Raw genomic sequence first — 20284 nt, 5'->3', positions numbered from 1 at the left:
GGCGAAAAGAGAGAGAGGTGGGAGTCAGTTTTGTGTCGCTGAGGCCAGCGTGAATAAAGAGCGATGTGCGGGCTTGATGATATCCCCTCCCCTCCACTTGGCACTTCGCTCCCCTTCCCCCCCCCCCCCCCCCCCCACTCTCGTATCTTCGGCGGCCATGTGTTCATCTCTCTCTCTCTTTCACTCTGTCTGAAACTGCGCGTGTGGAGGAGTTCTTGCGTTTCCTCAGTGCTACGCCACGCCACTGCCCAAAGTCTCTTTTTGTTTTCCTCGGTGACTTCTTCTCTTTTCGCCTCCTTATTTAGCTTTGAGGACTTACTGGGGGACCACTCGTGTGCCGCCGGTTTGTGTCTTATCCTTTTTGGCACCACACTCCCCCCCTCTCTCTTCCCCCGCTATCATCCTGCGCTGGCTGCTGCTATTGCGGCCCCGATGAATACCATTGCTTGCTGTTGCCTTCTTCTTCTCCCTCAGGCCTGCCTGTTTCTGCGTGTGTCTCGCGAATGCTCGTGGGCACGTGCTGTTCTTCGACCCGGGTGCCACTGGTGTTTGGCAAGTGAGAGGCGTGTATGGGCCGACTTGTCCAGCATTTTTTCGGTTCTTCCTTCGTGCGCCTGTGTAGATTTGTCCACTTGTCTTCTCTTGCCTTAGAGGGTTGGGCTGTGGGGAGGCCAATGTGCAGGGGGGGGGGGAAGGGGAGGGAGAGACACGGGGGCGGGTGGGATGCAGTGGTTCACAGGGTATTCTGTGCGACCCGCTATGAGCGTGGCGAGGTGAGCTCCGTACTGCATTGAAAGAGAGGGAGGGGAGACGCCCGGGATCTCTGTTTGCGTGCAAGTCGCTGAGCGGCAAGGGTGAGGGGGGAGGAAGAACAGATGCGCACCCGTCATGTGACTCACAGGCTTCTTTTTATATATTGTTGTTGTGGCTCCGTGATGGGTGAGTGTCACCATGTCCGCTCGCCGTTCCTTTTCGCAGTGGGTATGACTCACGGTGAGGCAACAGCGAGCTGTACGTGGCTCAGGTTCACGTTTGCGCCAGCGAAGCTGCTATACAGATCCCACTACCCCTCTGTGTGGTCTGTTATAACAACGTCTTCTGTGAGCTCGCATCTCTCCAGCAGACTCTACGTCTCTCTCTCTCTCTCTCTGTGCCTGCGCGTGTCTGACCATGTCTTATTGATTTTGTGTGTGTGTGTGCGTCGCTTCCCTGCATACTCCACCCCTCATCAGGACGGTGACAGCCACTGCTGTATGAAAAGGGGAAGAGGGTATTGTCTCCTTCATTCATTTTTTTGTTGTTGTTTCTGTTCCCCTTCCCATACTTGCGAAGGGAAAAGAGTGCTGCGTACTCGCGAGTAACTGAGTGACTCGGTTGTCGTCGTCCTTGTATCAATGTGGTGCGGTGTAATGTGCGTGTGTCGTTGTTTTCTTCACCTGATTATATATCTTTCTCTCCCTTTTCGTTGTTTCTTATACAGGAACAATTGCGTCTCCACGCGTGTGCATCGACGAAGTGAATGCTGTGAAGCTGGTCATCGGCTTTGCAGAGTTGAGCAAGAACGCAGCGGTGAGGTTGCACCACCACTGACATCTTCCTGACTCCATCTTTTTCCGCCCTCCGTGGAGATTTAAAAAAACTGAGGTGATGCCGAAGGTAAAGGAGAGAAAATACCGCGACGAGGATAGCACTGGTTTGTCGTACATCGCGCGCCGCACTTGTTGAGATTGATGATGCCGCCGAATCATTCCCCCTGCATGCCCTTCCATGCTTTCCATAACTCTCCGGTCCCCCCTTTTGACACTTCTCTTCTTGCTTTTGCTGGAATTGACCAACGCAGCTCTGTGGACATGTACAGCAGTAGGGGGTTAGTCATTTCTTTCTCGCTTGGACATTTTCAATCTTCCGGTCCGCTCAGGAAGGAGTCATGTCGGACATGAGTGACCGCCTCAAGGGGAAGCTGAAGCACATGGCTCGGCAGACTCCCAACGGATATCGCAAGCAGCGACCCGGTAGCGGCCCACGGCACTTTGCTGATGACAACTACCCGAACCACGGGAAGCGTCCGCGTGATGAAGAGGAGGGAAGGCAGCAGGACAGCAAGTCCAGCAGCAGCCGGGCTCCCAGTGGCAAGGGGGTAGGAAAGAATGCCAGCGACGGTGGAGAGGGCGAGGTGCTCGGTGTCATTCCAAAAACTACCCTCGAAGATATGGGTGGCTTGGCCAAGGAGCTGCCGGTAATTAAGGAGCTCATTCAGCTGCCTATCCGCATGCCGCATCTCTTCAACTACCTTGGTGCAGACCCGCCATGCGGCGTCTTGTTGCACGGTCCCCCAGGCGTTGGCAAGACGAGGCTCGTCCACGCTATCGCTGGCTCGCTGCAGGTGCCCCTCTTCTTCGTCTCGGCGCCAGAGATTGTCTCCGGCATCAGCGGCGACAGCGAGGCAAAACTGAGGAACTTGTTCATGGACGCCATAGCAGCGTCGCCGAGCATTGTTTTCATCGACGAGATCGATACCATTGCAGGCCGTCGCGAAGATGCCCAGCGCGGTATGGAGAGCCGCATCGTTGGACAGCTGCTTACGTGCATGGATCAGGTGTCGCAGGCGTGGCGGCAGCACAGGAAGGTGGTGTGCGTGATGGGGGCGACTAACCGCCCTGAAGCGCTCGACACGGCGCTGCGCCGCGCTGGCCGGTTTGATCGCGAAATCGCCCTCGGCATCCCTTCGATCGACGAGCGGCAGAGCATCCTCAATATCATCTGCTCAAAGATTAATTTGTCGGACGACGTCGATTTCTTCGAGCTCGCCAACATGACCCCCGGCTACGTCGGCGCAGACTTGCAGCTTCTCGTCAAGGAGGCGTGCGTCCTCGCTATCCGCCGCAAGTACAAGGAGCTGGACGAGCGCGGTGCTGTGGAGGGTGTAAAGACGGAGGAGCTCTCCGGGTTCTGCGTTACGTTTGGTGAGCTGAAGGAGGCAACGAAGCGGGTGCAGCCGTCGGCGATGCGGGAGGGCTTCACGACCATCCCGAACGTTTCCTGGGACGACGTTGGCGCCCTCGAAGACGTGCGAGAGGAGCTGGTGACCAGTATATTGCAGCCTATCCGGGCGCCGAAGCTGCACCACCGCTTTGGTCTCGATCACCCTGTCGGTGTGCTGCTCTACGGTCCACCAGGCTGCGGCAAGACACTGGTTGCAAAGGCAATCGCGAACCAATCTGGAGCAAACTTCATCTCGATCAAGGGGCCAGAGCTGCTCAACAAGTTCGTTGGGGAGAGTGAGCGCAGCGTACGCATGGTCTTCGCGCGTGGGCGGGCAAGCGCTCCATGTGTTCTCTTTTTCGATGAGTTGGATGCCCTGGCACCGCGCCGTGGGTCGGACAGGGCAAACCCAAGCAGCGAGCGCGTGGTAAACCAACTTCTGACAGAGCTGGACGGCGTGGAAGGGCGAAAGGATGTCTACGTGATTGGAGCCACGAACCGCCCCGATATGATTGACCCTGCCATGCTGCGTCCAGGTCGCCTGGACAAGCTGTTATACGTGCCGTTGCCGTCGGCTGCGCAGCGCGGATCGATTCTGCAGACCCACGCCCGCAAGTATCCAGTGGATGCTGAGGTGAACCTGGAAAGGCTGGCGCTTGACGAGCGGCTCGCCGGCTTCAGCGGTGCCGACTTGGCAGCCCTAATGCGCGAGGCATCGCTGACCGCGCTAAAAGGCGTGTACAGGTCGCACACGAAAGACGAGCTGGAAGGGCTGGAGCGCGACATCACCGGCAAGAGCGCCGACACGGCGGCTTTGCCTACCATCACGGCAGACAACTTCGAGGCTAGCTTGGCAAAGATCAAACCATCGGTCTCTGCGGCGGATCGGGCAAATTATGAGAGCATGAGTCTTGAGTTACGCAACAGCGCCAAGAGTGTCGGGTAAGACGAGACATGTCCTCCCCCTTTCCCTCCCTGCGCAGGGGTAACCTGGGGCGCTGTCGGAATTCCTGCGTGCGAGTCTTGCCCTGTGACCGCCGTCTCTCGTTTCTCCCGCGTGCCTCCCGCCTCCTTTCTGCTTGCTACAGGGGTGGGGGGGGGGGCTGTCCTTCTCTTTCGGTATGGGTGCCCAAGTCTCTTTCTCGTGTGTGTTTGTGTGTGGGAGGGAAGGCGGGGTGGTAACAACGATTAAGGTATGTCTCTCCTTGTTTCAGCTCCATCAGCCTATGCAAATACCGATACCCCCACCCCACCCTCTCCGCTGATTCTGCGCGTACGACTGTGCACAATCGGAGAGCAAGGGCGCGAAAGGTATTGCCAGAGGGGCAAGGTGCCGCATATGCGCACGTGTGTGAGACAGACCAAACACGTGGGCAGTATGTCTCTCACGTGCGCGTTTTCGATGGGAGTGGGCGCCGTCTCCCGGTGCGTAATACGGCACTCGCTGGCCTTCCCTATTTTTTTTTTCTGGGTGGATAACGCGCACTGCTGCTCAGTTTCCCCTCCCCCTTCGTTGCCCAGGTGCGATGTGAAGAAGGGAACAGCAAATCCTGTCGTCCTGCCCACTCGTTTCCCCTGTTCCCACACCGGAAGAGATGCTCTTTGAAGTCCTCTTTTGCTGGGCGCTTACTGCTGAGGCTGTCGTATTATTCTCCTCCTCCTCCTCCTCTTCCCCTCCTCCCCTCCCCCCCGCCTCAACCAATTTCGCCTTTTGTTCCTTTCATTCAATGCCGATAGCAGGAAACAGATAAAGTAGGCGTAATACGGCATGCTACGCCGGTGCCTGGCACGGCTCGAGGTCCCGCGCCCCGCGGTGGAGCGCCGCAAGCGTCGTAGCCGTGCTGGCGCTGGTGGTAGCAAAAAGGTCGCGTCTCGCAGGCCTGGCATCCCAGACCTGCCTAAGAGTGCTGGTGGTTACTTTTTCCAACAGCTGCGACCGCACCTGCCTATTCGGTGGCAGTACGACTGGCGCTGGACCAGTCTCAAAGCGGTCTGGGTGGTGGGCTGGTCATCGTTCATCTGTTATGTCGCGTACGTCATGTTCTTCAAGTATACGGACAGCGACATTGCCGAGCAGGCGACTCAGTACACCTACGTGCGCAACGAGCGTGGAGATGTGATGGACATTGGTTTCAAGCCCATTGTAGACGCTGGAAAGCGGGCCCGACGCCGCGCTGATCGACTTCTTGATCCCGATGAGTGGGACTAACGGATACCCCTCGGGGGAGGGGGAGAGGGAGGGGAATAAGAGGGGAGAGAATGACAGAAGGGTGAAGCTGCTGTTGTGCGCTAAGCATCTTTCCTCTGAGGTGTCTGACACGATGCACCTCTTTCTGTATGTGTGCGTGTGTGTCATGGGGTTTGGACTGTGTGTATTTGCAAGGCTTTGCGGAGAGACGTTTTCTCAGCTGCCTTTCTCCCTCTTGGGTCACAGGTGTCACCGTAAAGCTATCCACAGTAAAAGCACAAGGGTAAGAAGGGCTTTGACATGGCGAGCAGGTCACCCCGTGGCCGGTTCTTTCTCGACAAGGCACCTCCTTCCTTAGTGCCCTATGTCTTGCGGCACTTGACGCTTTTCATCGCGTGCTGGCGTATTGAGCAACAGGCGTGACAGGAAGTCGTTCCACACGGAGGTGCAGCCTTCTACTCGCGCACCAACGACCTTGGAAATACTGTATGTGGGTGTTGCTGTGATGTGACTCCCTCTCATTGCCTTTCGCTGATTTCTCTCTCCGATGATCTCACGTGTCGCTGCTCTCCGCTTTCTCCCTTTGTGTGTCGACCCCCTCTTTGTTTTTACGCGGTCTTTGGGGGGGGGGGCATAATGGAACGGGGCTCTTTGGCTACCTGTCGGGGCGCTCTACGCGCGGTTACAGCCGGTCACTCACGAGAGACAAGCGAAAAGAGAAACAAAACGGTGAGAGCGGAAAGGCGAGCGAGTGCCTGAAGACAGAAACAAGGAGCGAACAGACATCCTCTGTGCCACCGCCACCGCATCGACGTGTATGTGTGTGTCGACAGCCCTGTTCAGTAGGGCTGCTCTCACTCTCTCTCTCTTTTCCTTTTTATCGCTTTACCTGGTTCCACAACCCACATATACATAGGCGACTCGCTTCCGTTGCCATGCAGACGGGCGGCGCAGGCGACTTACCAGCGCTACCGGCCGCAGGCGGTGCGCTCACTGACGACGTTCAGATCCCACGCCAGGCAAATGCAATCGGTACTTCGTCAGAGGGGATGACAACGACAAGCTTTCGAGCACCACTTCCATTCGACAGGTGCACCATCTCCTCCCAGCAGCGCCGCGGCGGCAACCTCGTTTTGTTTGTGAAGTCCAACGAGAACGAGTCGGAGGTGGCGTCGAGGGGCACGACGCTCGGGTCTCAACAACAGCAGTATTCCAACGGCGGCTGTGCGGATGGCAATATAGAAAGCTCAAGCGAGGAGGGCGACCAGAGCGTTAGCAAGGATCAGGAAAGGCTTCTCTCTGCGGTCGTCTCGGCATCTGCGGGCGCGATTGGATCGGTGGGTAGCATTACCACCAGCGCGGCGCGCAAACCCCTCGTCATAGCTGCCCTTGTGCTGCTCTATTTCATCCTGCTCGACATCGTTCTTTTGAGCGGGAATGAGCGACTGAGTCGTGTGTTGCGCCGCATGCGAGCTGCCGATGACGACGCGCTGATATTGCTTTCCACCAGCTTGGTTCGGCAGATGTCAGAGGCGAAGCGAGAGGTGCGCGATGCTGTGACGGAGCGCGGTAGGAACATGAAAGTGGAGGAACTTGCGATGGCCCGACAGAAGGTGGAAGCGCTGGAGCGGGCATGTAACCGCAGCGTCTCACGCCTGCATGCGAAGCTAATGTTTCCTGGCAGCATCGACGATCTCTTCTTCCTCATTGAAGAGCATTCTACATACGACGAGAGACTACGTGACTTGGCGGCGCACGAGTTGCTCTGGACGACGACGGTGATGACCGAGCAGGTCGTGCAGGTGAGCGGGGGCGGTGCGGAGGAGTCGAGGTCACGTGCGCCGGGTACAACAAGACCAGCGATGCATTTGTGGGCCGAGGATGGCGATGAGCTCCCTTCAGTGGAGAAGGAGAATGTAGATGCGGAGTCGAACTCACTGCGTAATGTGCGACTACATCGTGTACGTGGGAACAAGGCGCCAGGCATGTCGGCAAGGCGCAGTTATGCGCAGCGCCGCTACACTGGGGCAAGAGGCACTGCTGCGTTGCGCTGGCAGTCAGGCCACACGAACAGATTTACGTTCGCAGTACACGGGGCCAAGAAGGTACTAGGGGGACTTCTCATAGTTCTTCGGAACAAGTGTGTCGCCTTTGTGCTGATTTGCGTACTGCTCTCCAGCGTGTTGCGGATGGGCTGATGGTGCGAGGGAAACAACCGCTCACGGCGCGGTGTGTGTGTGTGTGTAGGGCAAAGGAGGTGGGGATGGATGTACGTCCGCTCGAGCATTGCATCCAGCGGATGGGCAAACGTGAAGGACATTTATCATCGTCCCAGTGCGATGGCTTGCGACCGCAGCGCCGGTTCTTACTCTCTGGGCATTGGTACCTCTTTGCGCCATCTCCAGCGCTCACGTTTCTTCAGCCGCTCGATGCCATGTGCATTGGGCCTCTCTCTCTATATGTGTGTGTCTGTGAGCAGGTGCTGAACAGCGTTGTTGCTCATGCACTTTACCTGCTAGTCAGTCACTCCGTCGCCGCCACCATTAGTCTTCTTCCCCTTATTTCCTGATTTCTGTCCGCAGTGGTTACGAAAGCTTCGCGTAGACGCACATACAGAGCCCCACGTGCGTCGCACTTTCCTCTCCTTCTCTTGGTGTGAGTGATTAGCATGTCGATGCTGCACCGGTGATGTCACCCGCCCAGTTTATCTTTCTGTTACGCTCTCTTCAGTGCACTCTTCACAGTCTCGCGTGCCCGCGCCTCTTCTCTCGCCATTCACTATTGTTTGCCGTGCTTGTGTATAGCGCTTCCTCTTCTTGGTGTTCTTTATTGCTTACAGAGTGCTTGTTGAGACGGTGTGTGTGTGTGTGTGTGTGTGTGTCAGTTGCTAACGCCTAGGAGCATTGAGCTCCTCTTTCACACGTTTTCCCCTCTTCCCTCGTCTGCTTGTGCTCTTAAAGCGCGTGTTCGTCTTTCAGAGATGCACAGGAGCAAAATTCATTACCGAAGCTCAGCGGTCGTGGCGATGGTACCGGCAGTCTCCTAGGAGCAGTAGAGGTATTGTGGAGGAAGCGGAAGAAGAGTCGTCTTTACTGGTGCGCACCTTGTTCACTCTTTCGACGGTGTGTTGCGACAATGTGTGTGTGTGTGTGTGTGCTGGGGGAAATGTAGAGCGGCTTCCGAAGTACTTCTTCGCGTGTGCTCGCTCACTCATTATCTCCCCTCCTCCTCCCTCTTTCTTTTTCTAGGAGGCGTTGTGCCGTGCAACCAACACGCACACCCGCACACACTTGCACAGATGGATACCGCATGATAAGAGGTGTGCCGTCACTGCCCAGAATGTGCTGTGGCGAGTCTATCGCCGGCGTCAGCGTGTGGAAAAGAAAAGAGAGCATTTCTGCCGAGAACGCAACTGCCCTTTCAGTGCGGCTGGTTTCGGTAGAAAAACAACCCCCCTCGTCTTCCCGTTCTACTTCGTCTCTTTCCTCCTTTGCGCTCTTGCCATTTCCACCTTGTGTGCCACGCTCACACAGCAGGAGCGTTTTCCATCTGCTGTGCCACTCCCTCTCCCGCTCCACCGGTGGTCGTGTGGTGCCTCCTCTTTCCGTCCTTCTGTACTCGCACTCGAATGTCGCTGCGGGTTGGTCGATCGTATCTTGGCAGCTGCCGCGTCTCGGCAGGGGCCCTGCACGTCAGCCAAGCGTGGCGCATGCGCTTCGACAACGCTGCACCACCACCACCGCCGCCGGAGGCGACGGCCTCCACACCTACGAGCTCATCCAGCACCACGTCGGCGCCGCCACGTGTGTCATACCGCACACTACCCTCGAGCATGTACCCCAAGGAGGTCAGCTCGGACTTCACACCCTTTCCGCTGCCGAAACACGACGCATCCATGGGCTTTGGACCGCTACGCCTGCGCAACGTGCCGGACATCGAAGAAGCTCGAGCACGTATGGCCAAGGCAGCGCAAAGCCCGCCACGAGGAAACGCGTCCACGCAGCTCAAGGAGGAGGACAGCGACGGCGCCGAAGCGGTGTCTGCCTTGTGGGAAGAGCTGAGCGGCGAAACCACGGTGAAATCCGTTGGTGTTGCCGCAACTCCAGCGCTAGCCTCGTCGCCAGAAGCACTAGAAGCGTTGCCACGTCCGTCGGATCCGCAGGGTGAGGACCTGGGCGGCTATCACGTCCACCGGCATTTTCCACTGATCGATGTGCTGGAGTGCGATAGAAGCGTAAACGACCTTCTCGCGCAGTTTTGGAACCGCCCCCAGCGCGAGGCGAGGGCGGCGACAGTGCTCGACTTCGCCGCAACCCTGCAGCGGCGCAGCAATGACGAGCTCACACGCGTCCTCTATGAACTGAGTTCCCTCTTTGAGTGGGATGGCAATGGGCTTCAGTTTATTGCCGCCAAAGTGGCCAAGTACGGTCGCAGTTACACCGTGTCGAGCGAGTTGACCAAAGCGTTTGTCCACTTGGTGGACGGGATGACAGTGACGTTCGTCGAGGAGCAGCCGCATCGCTTGGCGGAGTCGCCCGCGCTGCTGGTGCAGGTGCTTCACTTTCTGGCACTAATAAAGATCCTGGAGCCGAACAAGTGGTACACGCTGAATCCCAACGCGCCGCAAAATCGTGCCGACTATATGCATCCGCGCGGCGTGAATCGGACGTCTGCTCACGTGATGACGGGCCGTGTGTTGCTCGAATTTCTCGAAGACATGGTCACCAGTGGACACGACTTGAAGGGTGAGGACGGCATCAATGAGCAGCAGGAAGGCCTGGTGCACTCTCACCTACCGCAGCACGCGACATACCGTTTCACCGAGGGATGGTCGGAGAACGACATCCTTGATGTCCTGGCGGGGTTCTCGGGTATCATGCCCGATGGCAAGGCGCTGTCACCCGTCGTATGTGCACTGCTGGATGAGCTGTGGATGCGTTGGTCTAAGGTGGACTTTGTGTTGGCCGGGCCTGAGCAGGCGGCGCAACTGGAGCGTTTGTACATGATGCTGCAGGTGATGGACATACAGCGCGACGCCGTGCTGGATGCGCTGCTGGGTGGGCAGCTTAGGGCCCATGACGCGGCACGATCCACACCAACGTCGCCAGCGCTGTTTTGCGAGCGCGACGACACACCACCACTGACGTTGGCGCCGGCACTCACGCGAACGCGCGGGCCTGATTTCTTTTCGGCTGTCTCGCGCGACAAGCGGACGGTGGTCAAGGAAGCCGCCTTGCAGCTTCTCGCGTCTAGCTTGGCGAAGGCGCGCGATGACGGCAATGCGGCGCTGCACCAGGCCCTCGTGGAGAGTGGTACGGAGCTTCTGCAGAGCTTGGCGTCTAAGGCAGCAGCGCTTTTGTTTGCGCAGAGGGAGCAGTTTGACGTGGTGGCGCTGAGGGCAGTGCCGCACATGGCGGATGTGGCAGAGCGGCTCGTCGAGCAGCGCACTGAGGCTCCGTTCTTCCCGCTTACTGCGTCCGCAGGCGGTCTTCCTGACACTGCTGCCGTGCTTGCCCACCTTAGTTTGCATCCTACACCGTACCTGGTTTTCTGCAAGGGCCGTCGTGTCCACCCGGTGCGAACCTTGGTGTCAAACCTGAACCACGTAGCCGCAGTAGAGAACGTCTTCCTGCTGCACTCCAGCGGCGTTTTGAAGTGCGTGGACGCCCTTGTTGCCGTCGCCCGGCGTCTGCGCAGCGGCAAGGATGCGCTGATCGTCACCGCCAGCTGTCTGCGGGCGCTGCAAGTGGCTGCCCAGTACGGAGCGACAGAGAAGCGCCGTGCGACGGCTGACCGTGCGCTGGACATTGTGTCCTATGAACTGGAGGCAGGCCGTGCCATCCTCACGCCAGTCACCGACGAGCTGTACCTGCACGACGCCGGCACCTACTGTGATGAGGACCTCATGCTGTGGACTTTGGCCGCCTATTTGGCGCGAGACGTACCCCTTGTGAAGGTACATACGATTATGAGTAGCCGGAGCGCCGCACGAAACCCCCAGCACACACTGCACGGTGAGCACAGCCCTCTCACATCGACAGACGACCTGTACAATAAGTCAACGCCGTTCCTACAGTCGCTGCGGAGCAAGGAGCTGCGCGCTGTCACCCACCACCACGTTGTGCAGCGCCCGGTGCGAGATCGCCCGCAAACTCTCTACAATGTGAGCCCAATTCGTGCCCGCTTTGTGTACCGGCGAGACAAGGCAATGTTCGACAAGTACCATGTTACGGCGCGCAACCTAGCACCTGGGTTCAGCCAAGGTGCTCTGAACAGCGACCTACGTGCGCTGGGCTTCTACACACCCGACCATCCACAAGTTCCTTACACGCCTGTGTCAGAGTTGAAGTGTTGCCCAGTGCCTGCCACTTCGCCCGCCGTACAGTGAGGCAACTTGTGTCTTGAAGCCGTTGCCCTTTTATGCGCAGGGACGCGAGGGGGGAGGGAGGGAGGAGTTTCTGGGCCTGCCAGGGTGTCGTCTTCCAGTTTCGGCGATGCCAAGTCCTGTCACGAAGCTGTGTTGGTCTTTGGTACGGATACCGCTCTCTGCGCCGCTCGTGTTTCTTGGTGTTGGTTGCTATTGCGTTGTATCCCCGGAAAGGGACCCCTGTTCATCACACAGTAAGCCTAACAAACGCATGAGAAGCCAACAAACACCGTATGGCGCAAGTCCAGCTGGCTATCCGCTACAGGGTCGAGCGGCGGAGAAGGGGGTGAGCTGCAGTGTTCATGCGACGTGTCAGTGGCTTTTGCCTTCCTATACCGCAAAATCGCGTGGAGGTGTGAAGCTTTTCTTCGTGTACATGCCGGTATCACAGCCGCCGCTGCTTTCCCTGGCTGACAGTTACTTCTGTCCTTTCGCCTAAGGCGAGCGAGCGTGTGTGTATAGGGGGGGGGGGGAGGGGGAGGGATGGGGAGGAGGCGGCGGCAGTGGTCGAAGACCAGCATAGATGCCGACTGACAAGTGCATGGATTCTGAACTCGCTTCGAATTCATCGCGATACTTCTGCTTGCTCTCTTTTCCGTCGCGTGTTGCTTCAAACGAGGACACATACACACACGCGCATCGCCCCCACGTTGACACACACACACACACACTGGCTGGCTCTTTTGTGTGTTTGTTTTTCGCCTGGCGTTTCGCTCTTCTCAACTTCAATAATTAAGCAAGCAAGACAAGAACCAAAACGCCAGGCGTGTAATTCTGCTTCTGACGTCTCCTCTTTCCCTTTGGCAGCCACAGGCATGCACAGCCCCGCGAGGTACCTCACCTTACCCACATATGGCCTCCTTGACCCTCTGCGCTTTCTCCCTCACATTCTTGTCGTGCGTTCTGATTACCACAGCATGACGTCCGCTTCTCCCCCAAACCCGAAGACTTTTCGAAATTTTCTCTCTGGTTGTTCACCTTTGTCCTCGTTGTATTAAAAGGTCTGTGTGCCTCTGCTTGTTTCCCCTGCACGCGCGCGCGCTCTTTCTCTACTCGATCCGCTTTACTAAAAAAATGTTCTCGCAAGCGAAGCAGGACTCGCTGTTCTCCCTCAGCAGAGGTCCGAGCGGCATCGTGGCTAATGATAAGACGAGGAACAAGCCTCTCACGCAAGCGGAGAAGTACGAGCAGGCGCTTGTCACGGCAAAAGTGTTTCTGGAGGACAGTCGCGCACGCATGGCGAAGTCCATGGACAAGTACAACGCCGTTCTGAACAGCAACTACTGGTTCTATGGGTACTTTGGTGGCAACATGGTGGCGACCATGGCGGCCTGTTTGGCGCTGGGCAACCGCTGGTCCTTTTTTAGGGCCTACAGCGGCTGGATCTCAGTCTTTGGCGGCTACTTTGGCGGCAAGGCGTGTCTTGGCGCTCACTCGAGCGTGCTGCTCGGTGGCGTCGTGACACAGCTGAATCACGAGATCGAAGAGGCGAAGCGGATGGATGAGCAGACGAACCACATCGTGCCAGACTACCTGCGCGAGGCGGACAGACTAACACAGGTGAAGTATGAGCTGATGCCGACACTGCCAGAGGCGGTCGAGGCACGTGCCCATCACACAGAGCGCACCCTCGACGACCGTGCCAACGCACTAATTGAGGCGTATATGAAGCGCAAGGAGGCCCTCGAAAGGAAGTAGTGACGTGAGGGTGGGGGCTGTAACGGAGCCAGGGAGCACGGCACAGTTGAAGCGCAGAAGGAGAGAGAGGTGGAGCGATGCTGCTGCTTGTTGTTTGGCTTGGTCGACATCTGCGCCTACTGTTGTTACCTCCACCCCGACTCCTCCTTCAAGGGCATGCCCATACATCCCAAAGAGGATTTGTGCTTTTCTCCTTGAGTTTCCTCATTGCTCCGTTGCTGTGCGGTGCTTCTCTTGCCTGATCAAGAGACCAACGCCTGCGTGGGTGACTCGGGGCCCATGCAGGCAATGCGTGCTTCTCACACATCATTTTTCGTTTTCGCGTGCCCGTCGGAAACGGCAGGAGGAGGGGGAGGAGGAGGAGGAGGAGGGGGGGGAGGGCAACGTAGAACGCAGCGAAAAGTGACGCATGGACGATTTCGTCACCCTGTCCGGGTCACTTTTGACTCCACTAATCGCGCTGCTGCTGCTGCATACCACAGCGTCCTTGCCGTTAGGCGCACGATAGCGGCGCTTTCAAGGAGCCCTCTCGCGGTACCAGCATTGTAAGATGGAATTCTCTTGACCTGGCAGCTACGCGGGGGGCACACCCAATGCCTCCTCTCCATCCACCGCTGCTTCTTCTCGTGGCCCCTCTGTATTCGCTTTCGTGCGATGTGGACTCAAACCAAGCCAAGAAAGAACTTCCCCAAAGGCATGCACGCTCACCACACAAAAGTTGCCAACCATCTCGACAAAGAGAAGCGTAGCCGTGACTGAGAAAGCGGCTGCCGTGGCTGCCTGCGTTATTGTTGTTGTTTTCCATGTCGTCTCTCGTGCGAACAAAGCTCAGTGCCTCACTCCTGTCATCCTCTTTGTTTTCCCTCGCTTTCCTTCTAGAGGATCGTCAACATTGCTAGCGCTGCGGTTTTATGTCGAGGTCCATCACCAAGGGGCAGCAGCGCACCACTGACGTGGTCAGTGGTGCTCGAAATGGATTAACTAGCGGCGGCACCGGCGGTAGCGATGGTACGACCAGTTTCTCGAAATCTAAAGCAGCGGCCATCTTCACCAAGGGGCAGTTCTACACAGCCGAGGAGCTGCTACCGTACATCAGCGAGGAGGAGAAGGCGACCCTGAAGCAGGAGGTGCTCAATAGCATCAACACTGAGCTGCTGCTCAACACAGATCTTGAGGTGACTGTGCCACGTCTGCTGAGGTCGTGCCAGAACGAGTCACGTGAGCTTCGGCGCGCTATGAACTCCATCGCCTTCTCCCAAATTGTGGAGGCCCAGCGCGCACTGCAGATTGTGAAGAACAACTACGGTAAGGTGCAGGAGCTGCGGGAACTGTTTCTCAAACAGGGCGACCTAATTCAAGGCCTCGGTGCCGACACGCTCAGCTACAAGCACCTGCGCCAGTTGCACTGCCTGCGCGACAACGTCAGCTCCGTTATCACCTGGTCGGAGGCGCTGAAGGAAGTGCGCTACGGAAATCTGTACGTACTGGTGGAGCAGCAGTTATTTCGATCCATGTACGACCGGCTGCGAAAACTGCAGCTCATCCGCCGCACAGTTATCACAAAGGCTGGTGCGCGCTACCGCAGCTTCCAGGCGGTGTTCGAGCCGTACTTTGAAAAGCTAGACGTCATCTTGTCCATGTTTGTGAATGAAGTCTACAAGTTCCTGCGTGAGGACGCGATGCTGATTGCAATTCAGAGGGCACTTGAGGATGACCCGTCCGATGGTGCCTTACACAGTGGCATGAGCTTCGCTGGTGGCGGCACGAGTAATGGCAACGACGAGGCACCAGAGCCGTTTGAGTCTCTGCGCCAGTGCATCGCCATCTGCAGCGATGAAATTGAGAGCCCCGTCTTGAACTTTGGTAGCGACGGCGTAGAGACGGAGTCGCAGATAAACGTGGACGCCGTCTACTCAGCTATGGCGAAGGGCATTGCCCAGCTGTGGGAGGAGCAGATCATGCAGGATGTGACGGACCCTTTCGGCCAGATCTCTCTCTATCTGGAGCAAATCAAGAAGGTGGAGCCACTGCTCGGTGCCTTCGAGCTCACGCTGTTTCCACTCTCCACTAAACTCCCAGTTTTCAGCCTCGTCGTGCAAGCTGTGCATGCCGAGGTGATGAATGTGATGCATGGCTTTGCTAACTCAGGCACCGAGCTCGAGGCCAACGACCTCATCGAGGCGTCGCTTTTAATTCAGTGGTATCAGGAGATGATGGTGACAAACAGCTACGCCCAGTACGTCGACCTCTCCGCGACTGATGAAATGTCGGCGTCCTTCATGACAGCGGCTGTTGGTGGCTTGTCGGCGCACTTGACGCGACTCTGCCGCGCGTGTGCCATAACAGTGTGCAGCGACCCGAAAGGCCCCACTATTCTTCCCTCTGGCCTCCCTATTACGACCGGACCGGTGGATGTGTTCAGTGTGTTGCAGCAGTCTCTGGGTGGACTGAACACCTCTATTGATGTGACTGTCATGCGAAAAATTGGCAAGGCGTGCGCCGACTCTATCTCCGCCTACCTTGACGAGTGCAAGCAGCGCAGCGACTTTGACTACTGGGAGGACGACAACAACTCGCTTCCGAGCCCGCAGCCGGCTGAGGAGTGGCAGCAGCGACGCATGCTTTTCCTCTACGCCTTCTGCAACGACTGCAGTACTATTGAAAGCAATCTCGACACGGTGGAGCTCAAGTTTGCGTCGTGCTGGGACTATGACAACTCCGGCGGCAGCGATGACCATGGTGACGGCAAATCTGCGGGGGCTGGCGGTGATGATGGTGACACCTCCTCTACACCCTTCCAGAAGGTGCAGAATGCGCTGCTGAAGGACGCGTTCTACTACCTGGATGAGATTGCCGCGCAGGTGGAGCGGATTGTGGATGGCCAGTGGGTGAAGGTGTTCCGATCGGATGAGTGGTACACCGATGCAACCAACCCGGTGCAGCTCATCGTCAACACCGAAGCGGAGTACATTGACGAGGAGTTCGTGACCATGCTACAGGAGCAGCGCTCTCGCAAGCTCACGCGGCAGATGCTTATTCGCAATGTTGTCAAGTACATCAACACCCTCGTCGAGTTCCTGGCCGACGTGATTCGAAGCCCAAAGAAAAACACAGTGAACAGTTGGCTCGCCTTTGTGGACGGCGTGCAACGTGACATGGACATCTCCATCACCATGTGGAGTGAGCACATATCGGACCAGCAAGGCCGGCTACTCGACCTCGCACGCCGCGCGCTGGATGTCATGAAGCAGCTGCTCTCCGTAAAAAGGCCGGTCGACTTTGGCTATCTCCTGCAGGACAAGCTGCTCGACGACTTCGGTGACTGCCCGACGTTTGTCATCCGCTTCTGCTTTGAGGCGCGCAGTCAGGAAATCGACTACGAAACCCGTGAGCGGCTCATGGCCGTTTGGGAAGAGCGGACCACCTACCAGAAGCGCGACAAGAAGGATATGCCTACTGTGGGCTGGAGTCAGGCGCCATCGTTTCTCGGTAACGTTGACCGCTCCCTCGCAGAGCTTGATAAGCCATCCGGTTTCTTCGGTCGCAGCACCAAGAAGAAGCGCGCTGCGGAGCAGCAACAGAAGGTGATGCAGGAAAAGAGTGCGAAACGGGCGGCCCGCCAGGCTCGCCGTGACGCAGACACTGCTGCGACGAAGCTTATTGTGCCGATGGCAACTCCCAAAGCCAACGCCGGCGCTGTGGAAGTTGTCTCCCTGGCGGATATCTTGAAGTGACTAGATGTGTGGTCCGCGGCAGACGGTGGCGACAGGAAGAGGAAGGCGAGCGCCACAGTACCGCTCCTTCAACCGCTTGCCACCCGCGCTATTGCCGCTGCCCCACTTTACGCCTTTTCTTGTTTCCCTCGTTGCTCTCATACGAATGGATGTCGTCGTGTCCCCCCGCCCACACACACAACACTGGTGTCCTGATGTCTGCTGCGCCTGCCTCGCCTTACACGCTCTTCTGTCATTTGTGTGCGTGGCGGTTTTCATTGTCTGTGGTAGATCGTCCCCCTATCTCACATTCTGTGCTTAACTTGCCGCTTTCCCATCTCTGACGCTGCGGCTGCCGTTTTGCTGCTCTCCCGTTACCGTCACTCATCGCTTCACAGTGCTGTTCCCTTGTTCTCATCTTTCTTGTGCACCCAGATGTGTGTCTTTACTGCTGTCCAACTTCCTTTCATGCTGACCTCGCTTGTGCCTCTCCTCCTCCGTTGTTTCCTCAGTCCCGCCACCCGCGGGGTATTCACGTTATGGGCTCATTTGTGTGTGGGGTTGTGCCGCGTCTCGGTATGTCTGGGGTTCTTTTACAACTGCGTGATTTTTGGTGTTGCGTTATAGCGCCTTTTGACTTTTTTTTCCTGCCGTACACGTTGCGCTTCTTTATATGCCCCCCCCTCCCCTCCCCTCCCCTCAATCCCTCTTTCTCCCCCTCCCCCCGTTGAGCTGCTTTCTATCTCATTTAACGTAAACACACTGAGTACACATACACGCCTGAACGTTGATCTCAGGATGAGTTAGGGACCCCACTGGCTCGCTCACTAGTCAGTGGAGTGCGTGACCGTCTTGCACTAGCGCTGGGGGAGGGGGAGATGTTAGCGCACACACCCAAACACATGTTGAGCGAGAAGCCAGCGTGGATCTGTCATGTACCACCCCTCTGGCAGCGGCAAGAATGCATGCTTGTGTTTCATACCAGCAACGCGGCCCTACAGACTTCTCCGTGGCGTGAGGTGACACTGTTACTCTCTCCGCACGCATGTGCGTCTGCTGAGACAGACAAGTGTCGTGACATCTTTTTCCTCTTCCCATATGACAGACTTCTCCCCCTTACTCCTCCCCCCCATCCTTTCCCTTTCCTTTCCCTTACTGAGGGGCGACTGGCGCCTCTCCTGCATCCCGGCCTTTCATTCTTTGCTCTTTCTTTCGTGGTTGTGTTACTTGCCGCAAGTATGGCGTACACTGTGCACGCTAGTAAATCCTTTTTCTCTCTCTCTCTGCCGAGCGCCACCTCGAGCCAAACGCATTCGCCCCGCCTGGCAGAGACATATGTGTACCAGGCGCACCTTATCGGCTGACACTACCTGTTTCTTGGTGTAGAGACACACCCGCCCATCCTGACCCCCTCCACAGAGGACATGCTGGCGGCAGCTCAGCTACGCACGCCGCCGTACCTCGTGGATGTGGCGGCGAACCTGACCGACGGTGTCTTTCGCGGGATGGACTGGAAGGGCAACCGTCTTCGCGATGACGACTTTGACAACATTTTGGCCCGCGCGCAGGAGCGCAATGTTCAGCAGATCATAATCACTGGCACCAGCCTCGCCCAGAGCGTCAAGGCCATCGCGCTGTGTCGACGGTACCCCGATCGGCGGTTGCTGTGCACTGTCGGGGTGCACCCGGCGCACTGTGGCGAGTTTCTCCGTCCTCTGGACCTCAACGAGATTCGAGGCGTCGCTGAAAGCGACACATCGATGGTAGTGGCACACCACAACAAGTCAGCCGCCGCGTCAACGGCGGAGCAGGAGGAGGTGTGGGCTCAGGAGCGCCTAGATTACTTGGTGAATCTGGTGAATAAGAACCGCGACGTGGTCGTGGCGGTAGGCGAGATGGGCATCGACTACGCGGAGCTCACCTGCTGCCCGCGCGAGGTGCAGGAGAAGTACTTTGCACGTCAGCTCACCGCCTTTGCCCCGCTGCAGCTGCCGTTCCTCTTCCACTCACGCGGGTGCGGCATGTCGTTTGTGCATCAACTGAAAGACATATGGGCACGTATCGCCGCTGATGCAGCCGCGACTGGGGCAGTGCCGGGTATTGAAGGCGCCCCCTCACCATCGGTCAATGCGCAGTTACGCGGCGTCGTGCACAGCTTTAATGGCACACTGGAGGAGCAGGAGGCACTGCTGTTGATGGGGCTGTACTTGAGCGTGAACTGCAGCGCCTTCCGAGAGGCTTCCCTGGCCGCGCAGGTGACTTCGATTCCGCTGGATCGTCTGATGTTCGAGACGGACGCACCATGGTGCGACATGCGGTGGAAGGACTACGGCGCGCAGTTTGTGCGGACCATCTTCAAGACGACCAAGCGCAATAAGCCATTCGTGATGGGGACGTGTCTGGAGCGGCGCAACGAACCTTGCCATCTCGTCCAGGTCATGGAGGAGTATCTCGGCTGCGCGAAGGCGTGCGCCACCGGACCCGAGGATCCGTTGTCGAGGATGGATGAGGCGACTCTGGTCGCTGCCGTGTATGAGAACTGCAAGCGTCTCTTCCACCTGTGACTTTGCGCGTCCATGGCGGCCAAGATGAACGCGCCCTTACGTGTGTCTCTCTCTGTACGCCTATTTTTTAATTTTCTTTTTGCGGCTGATGCGCCACCACCGCAGTGCGCTCTCTCTCTCCTTCATCGCACGACTCTCTGCTAGCTTGTGTGCATTTGTGTCCTCTGCTCGCCGCTTGCTCACTTGTTCAAGTGCAGCGCGATCAAAGGTGGAAAGAAAACAACACTCAGTCCGATCGAATCGCAGAGGGTAGCAGTGACCCCGCGAGGGAGGGAGTGGATCAACGCGCGCTCGTCTGATACGCCACCCAGACCCCATTGAGTGTATGCGTGACTGCTTAAGGTTACTGTCTGCGGAGAGTGGCCCAGGCCAGACGGTTGTGTTTCATGACCAGGCAAGCCGTAAAGAGAGGGAAACAGTGCCAAACGCAAAGCGTACGTGCATGTGCAGATTGCTACTGAGTACGTGCCAGCAGACTCATATTACTGCACATGTTTAGGAGTGGCACGAGGGCGCCTACGGACTGCTCCAATACATGCATCGAACAACTCGCTGACGCTATACCTACCTACCGTCTTCTTTGCTCTCTTGGAAGAGGAGAACCACCACCTCGCATCGGGGTCGCATTGCCACACAAGCTTGACTGACCGGCGTGTGTCACCAAAGCTTCTCTACAAGATACCAGCGGACCGAAGAGGGCAGGCGGCGACGG

At 57.4% G+C, this 20284-nt stretch overlaps 7 protein-coding genes across 7 annotated transcripts; all 7 read left to right on the top strand.

Moving 5' to 3' along the window:
• Positions 1-1927: 1927 nt before the first annotated feature.
• On the top strand, positions 1928-3928 carry LBRM_27_1140 (putative vesicular transport protein (CDC48 homologue); the record flags this gene model as incomplete). The annotated part of the gene is made up of 1 exon (XM_001565823.1): positions 1928-3928. One exon carries the CDS (start codon positions 1928-1930, stop codon positions 3926-3928), a length of 2001 nt encoding a protein of 666 aa, XP_001565873.1.
• Positions 3929-4750: 822 nt separating this feature from the next.
• On the top strand, positions 4751-5191 carry LBRM_27_1130 (conserved hypothetical protein; the record flags this gene model as incomplete). The annotated part of the gene is made up of 1 exon (XM_001565822.1): positions 4751-5191. One exon carries the CDS (start codon positions 4751-4753, stop codon positions 5189-5191), a length of 441 nt encoding a protein of 146 aa, XP_001565872.1.
• A 914-nt stretch (positions 5192-6105) lies between these two features.
• Positions 6106-7368, top strand: LBRM_27_1120 (conserved hypothetical protein; the record flags this gene model as incomplete). Its single annotated transcript, XM_001565821.1, has 1 exon — positions 6106-7368. One exon carries the CDS (start codon positions 6106-6108, stop codon positions 7366-7368), a length of 1263 nt encoding a protein of 420 aa, XP_001565871.1.
• A 1430-nt stretch (positions 7369-8798) lies between these two features.
• On the top strand, positions 8799-11558 carry LBRM_27_1110 (conserved hypothetical protein; the record flags this gene model as incomplete). The annotated part of the gene is made up of 1 exon (XM_001565820.2): positions 8799-11558. One exon carries the CDS (start codon positions 8799-8801, stop codon positions 11556-11558), a length of 2760 nt encoding a protein of 919 aa, XP_001565870.2.
• Positions 11559-12671: 1113 nt separating this feature from the next.
• On the top strand, positions 12672-13295 carry LBRM_27_1100 (conserved hypothetical protein; the record flags this gene model as incomplete). The annotated part of the gene is made up of 1 exon (XM_001565819.1): positions 12672-13295. The coding sequence occupies one exon, from the start codon at positions 12672-12674 to the stop codon at positions 13293-13295; it is 624 nt and encodes a 207-aa protein (XP_001565869.1).
• A 911-nt stretch (positions 13296-14206) lies between these two features.
• Positions 14207-17029, top strand: LBRM_27_1090 (conserved hypothetical protein; the record flags this gene model as incomplete). The annotated part of the gene is made up of 1 exon (XM_001565818.2): positions 14207-17029. One exon carries the CDS (start codon positions 14207-14209, stop codon positions 17027-17029), a length of 2823 nt encoding a protein of 940 aa, XP_001565868.1.
• Positions 17030-18432: 1403 nt separating this feature from the next.
• LBRM_27_1080 (conserved hypothetical protein) lies at positions 18433-19572 on the top strand (the record flags this gene model as incomplete). Its single annotated transcript, XM_001565817.1, has 1 exon — positions 18433-19572. The coding sequence occupies one exon, from the start codon at positions 18433-18435 to the stop codon at positions 19570-19572; it is 1140 nt and encodes a 379-aa protein (XP_001565867.1).
• Positions 19573-20284: the final 712 nt, after the last annotated feature.

Source organism: Leishmania braziliensis, chromosome 27 (genome assembly GCF_000002845.2).
Source record: "Leishmania braziliensis MHOM/BR/75/M2904 complete genome, chromosome 27".
Taxonomy (NCBI): domain Eukaryota; phylum Euglenozoa; class Kinetoplastea; order Trypanosomatida; family Trypanosomatidae; genus Leishmania; species Leishmania braziliensis.
The sequence above is the reverse complement of the archived record's forward strand: the minus strand, read 5'-3'. Positions and strand labels throughout refer to the sequence as shown.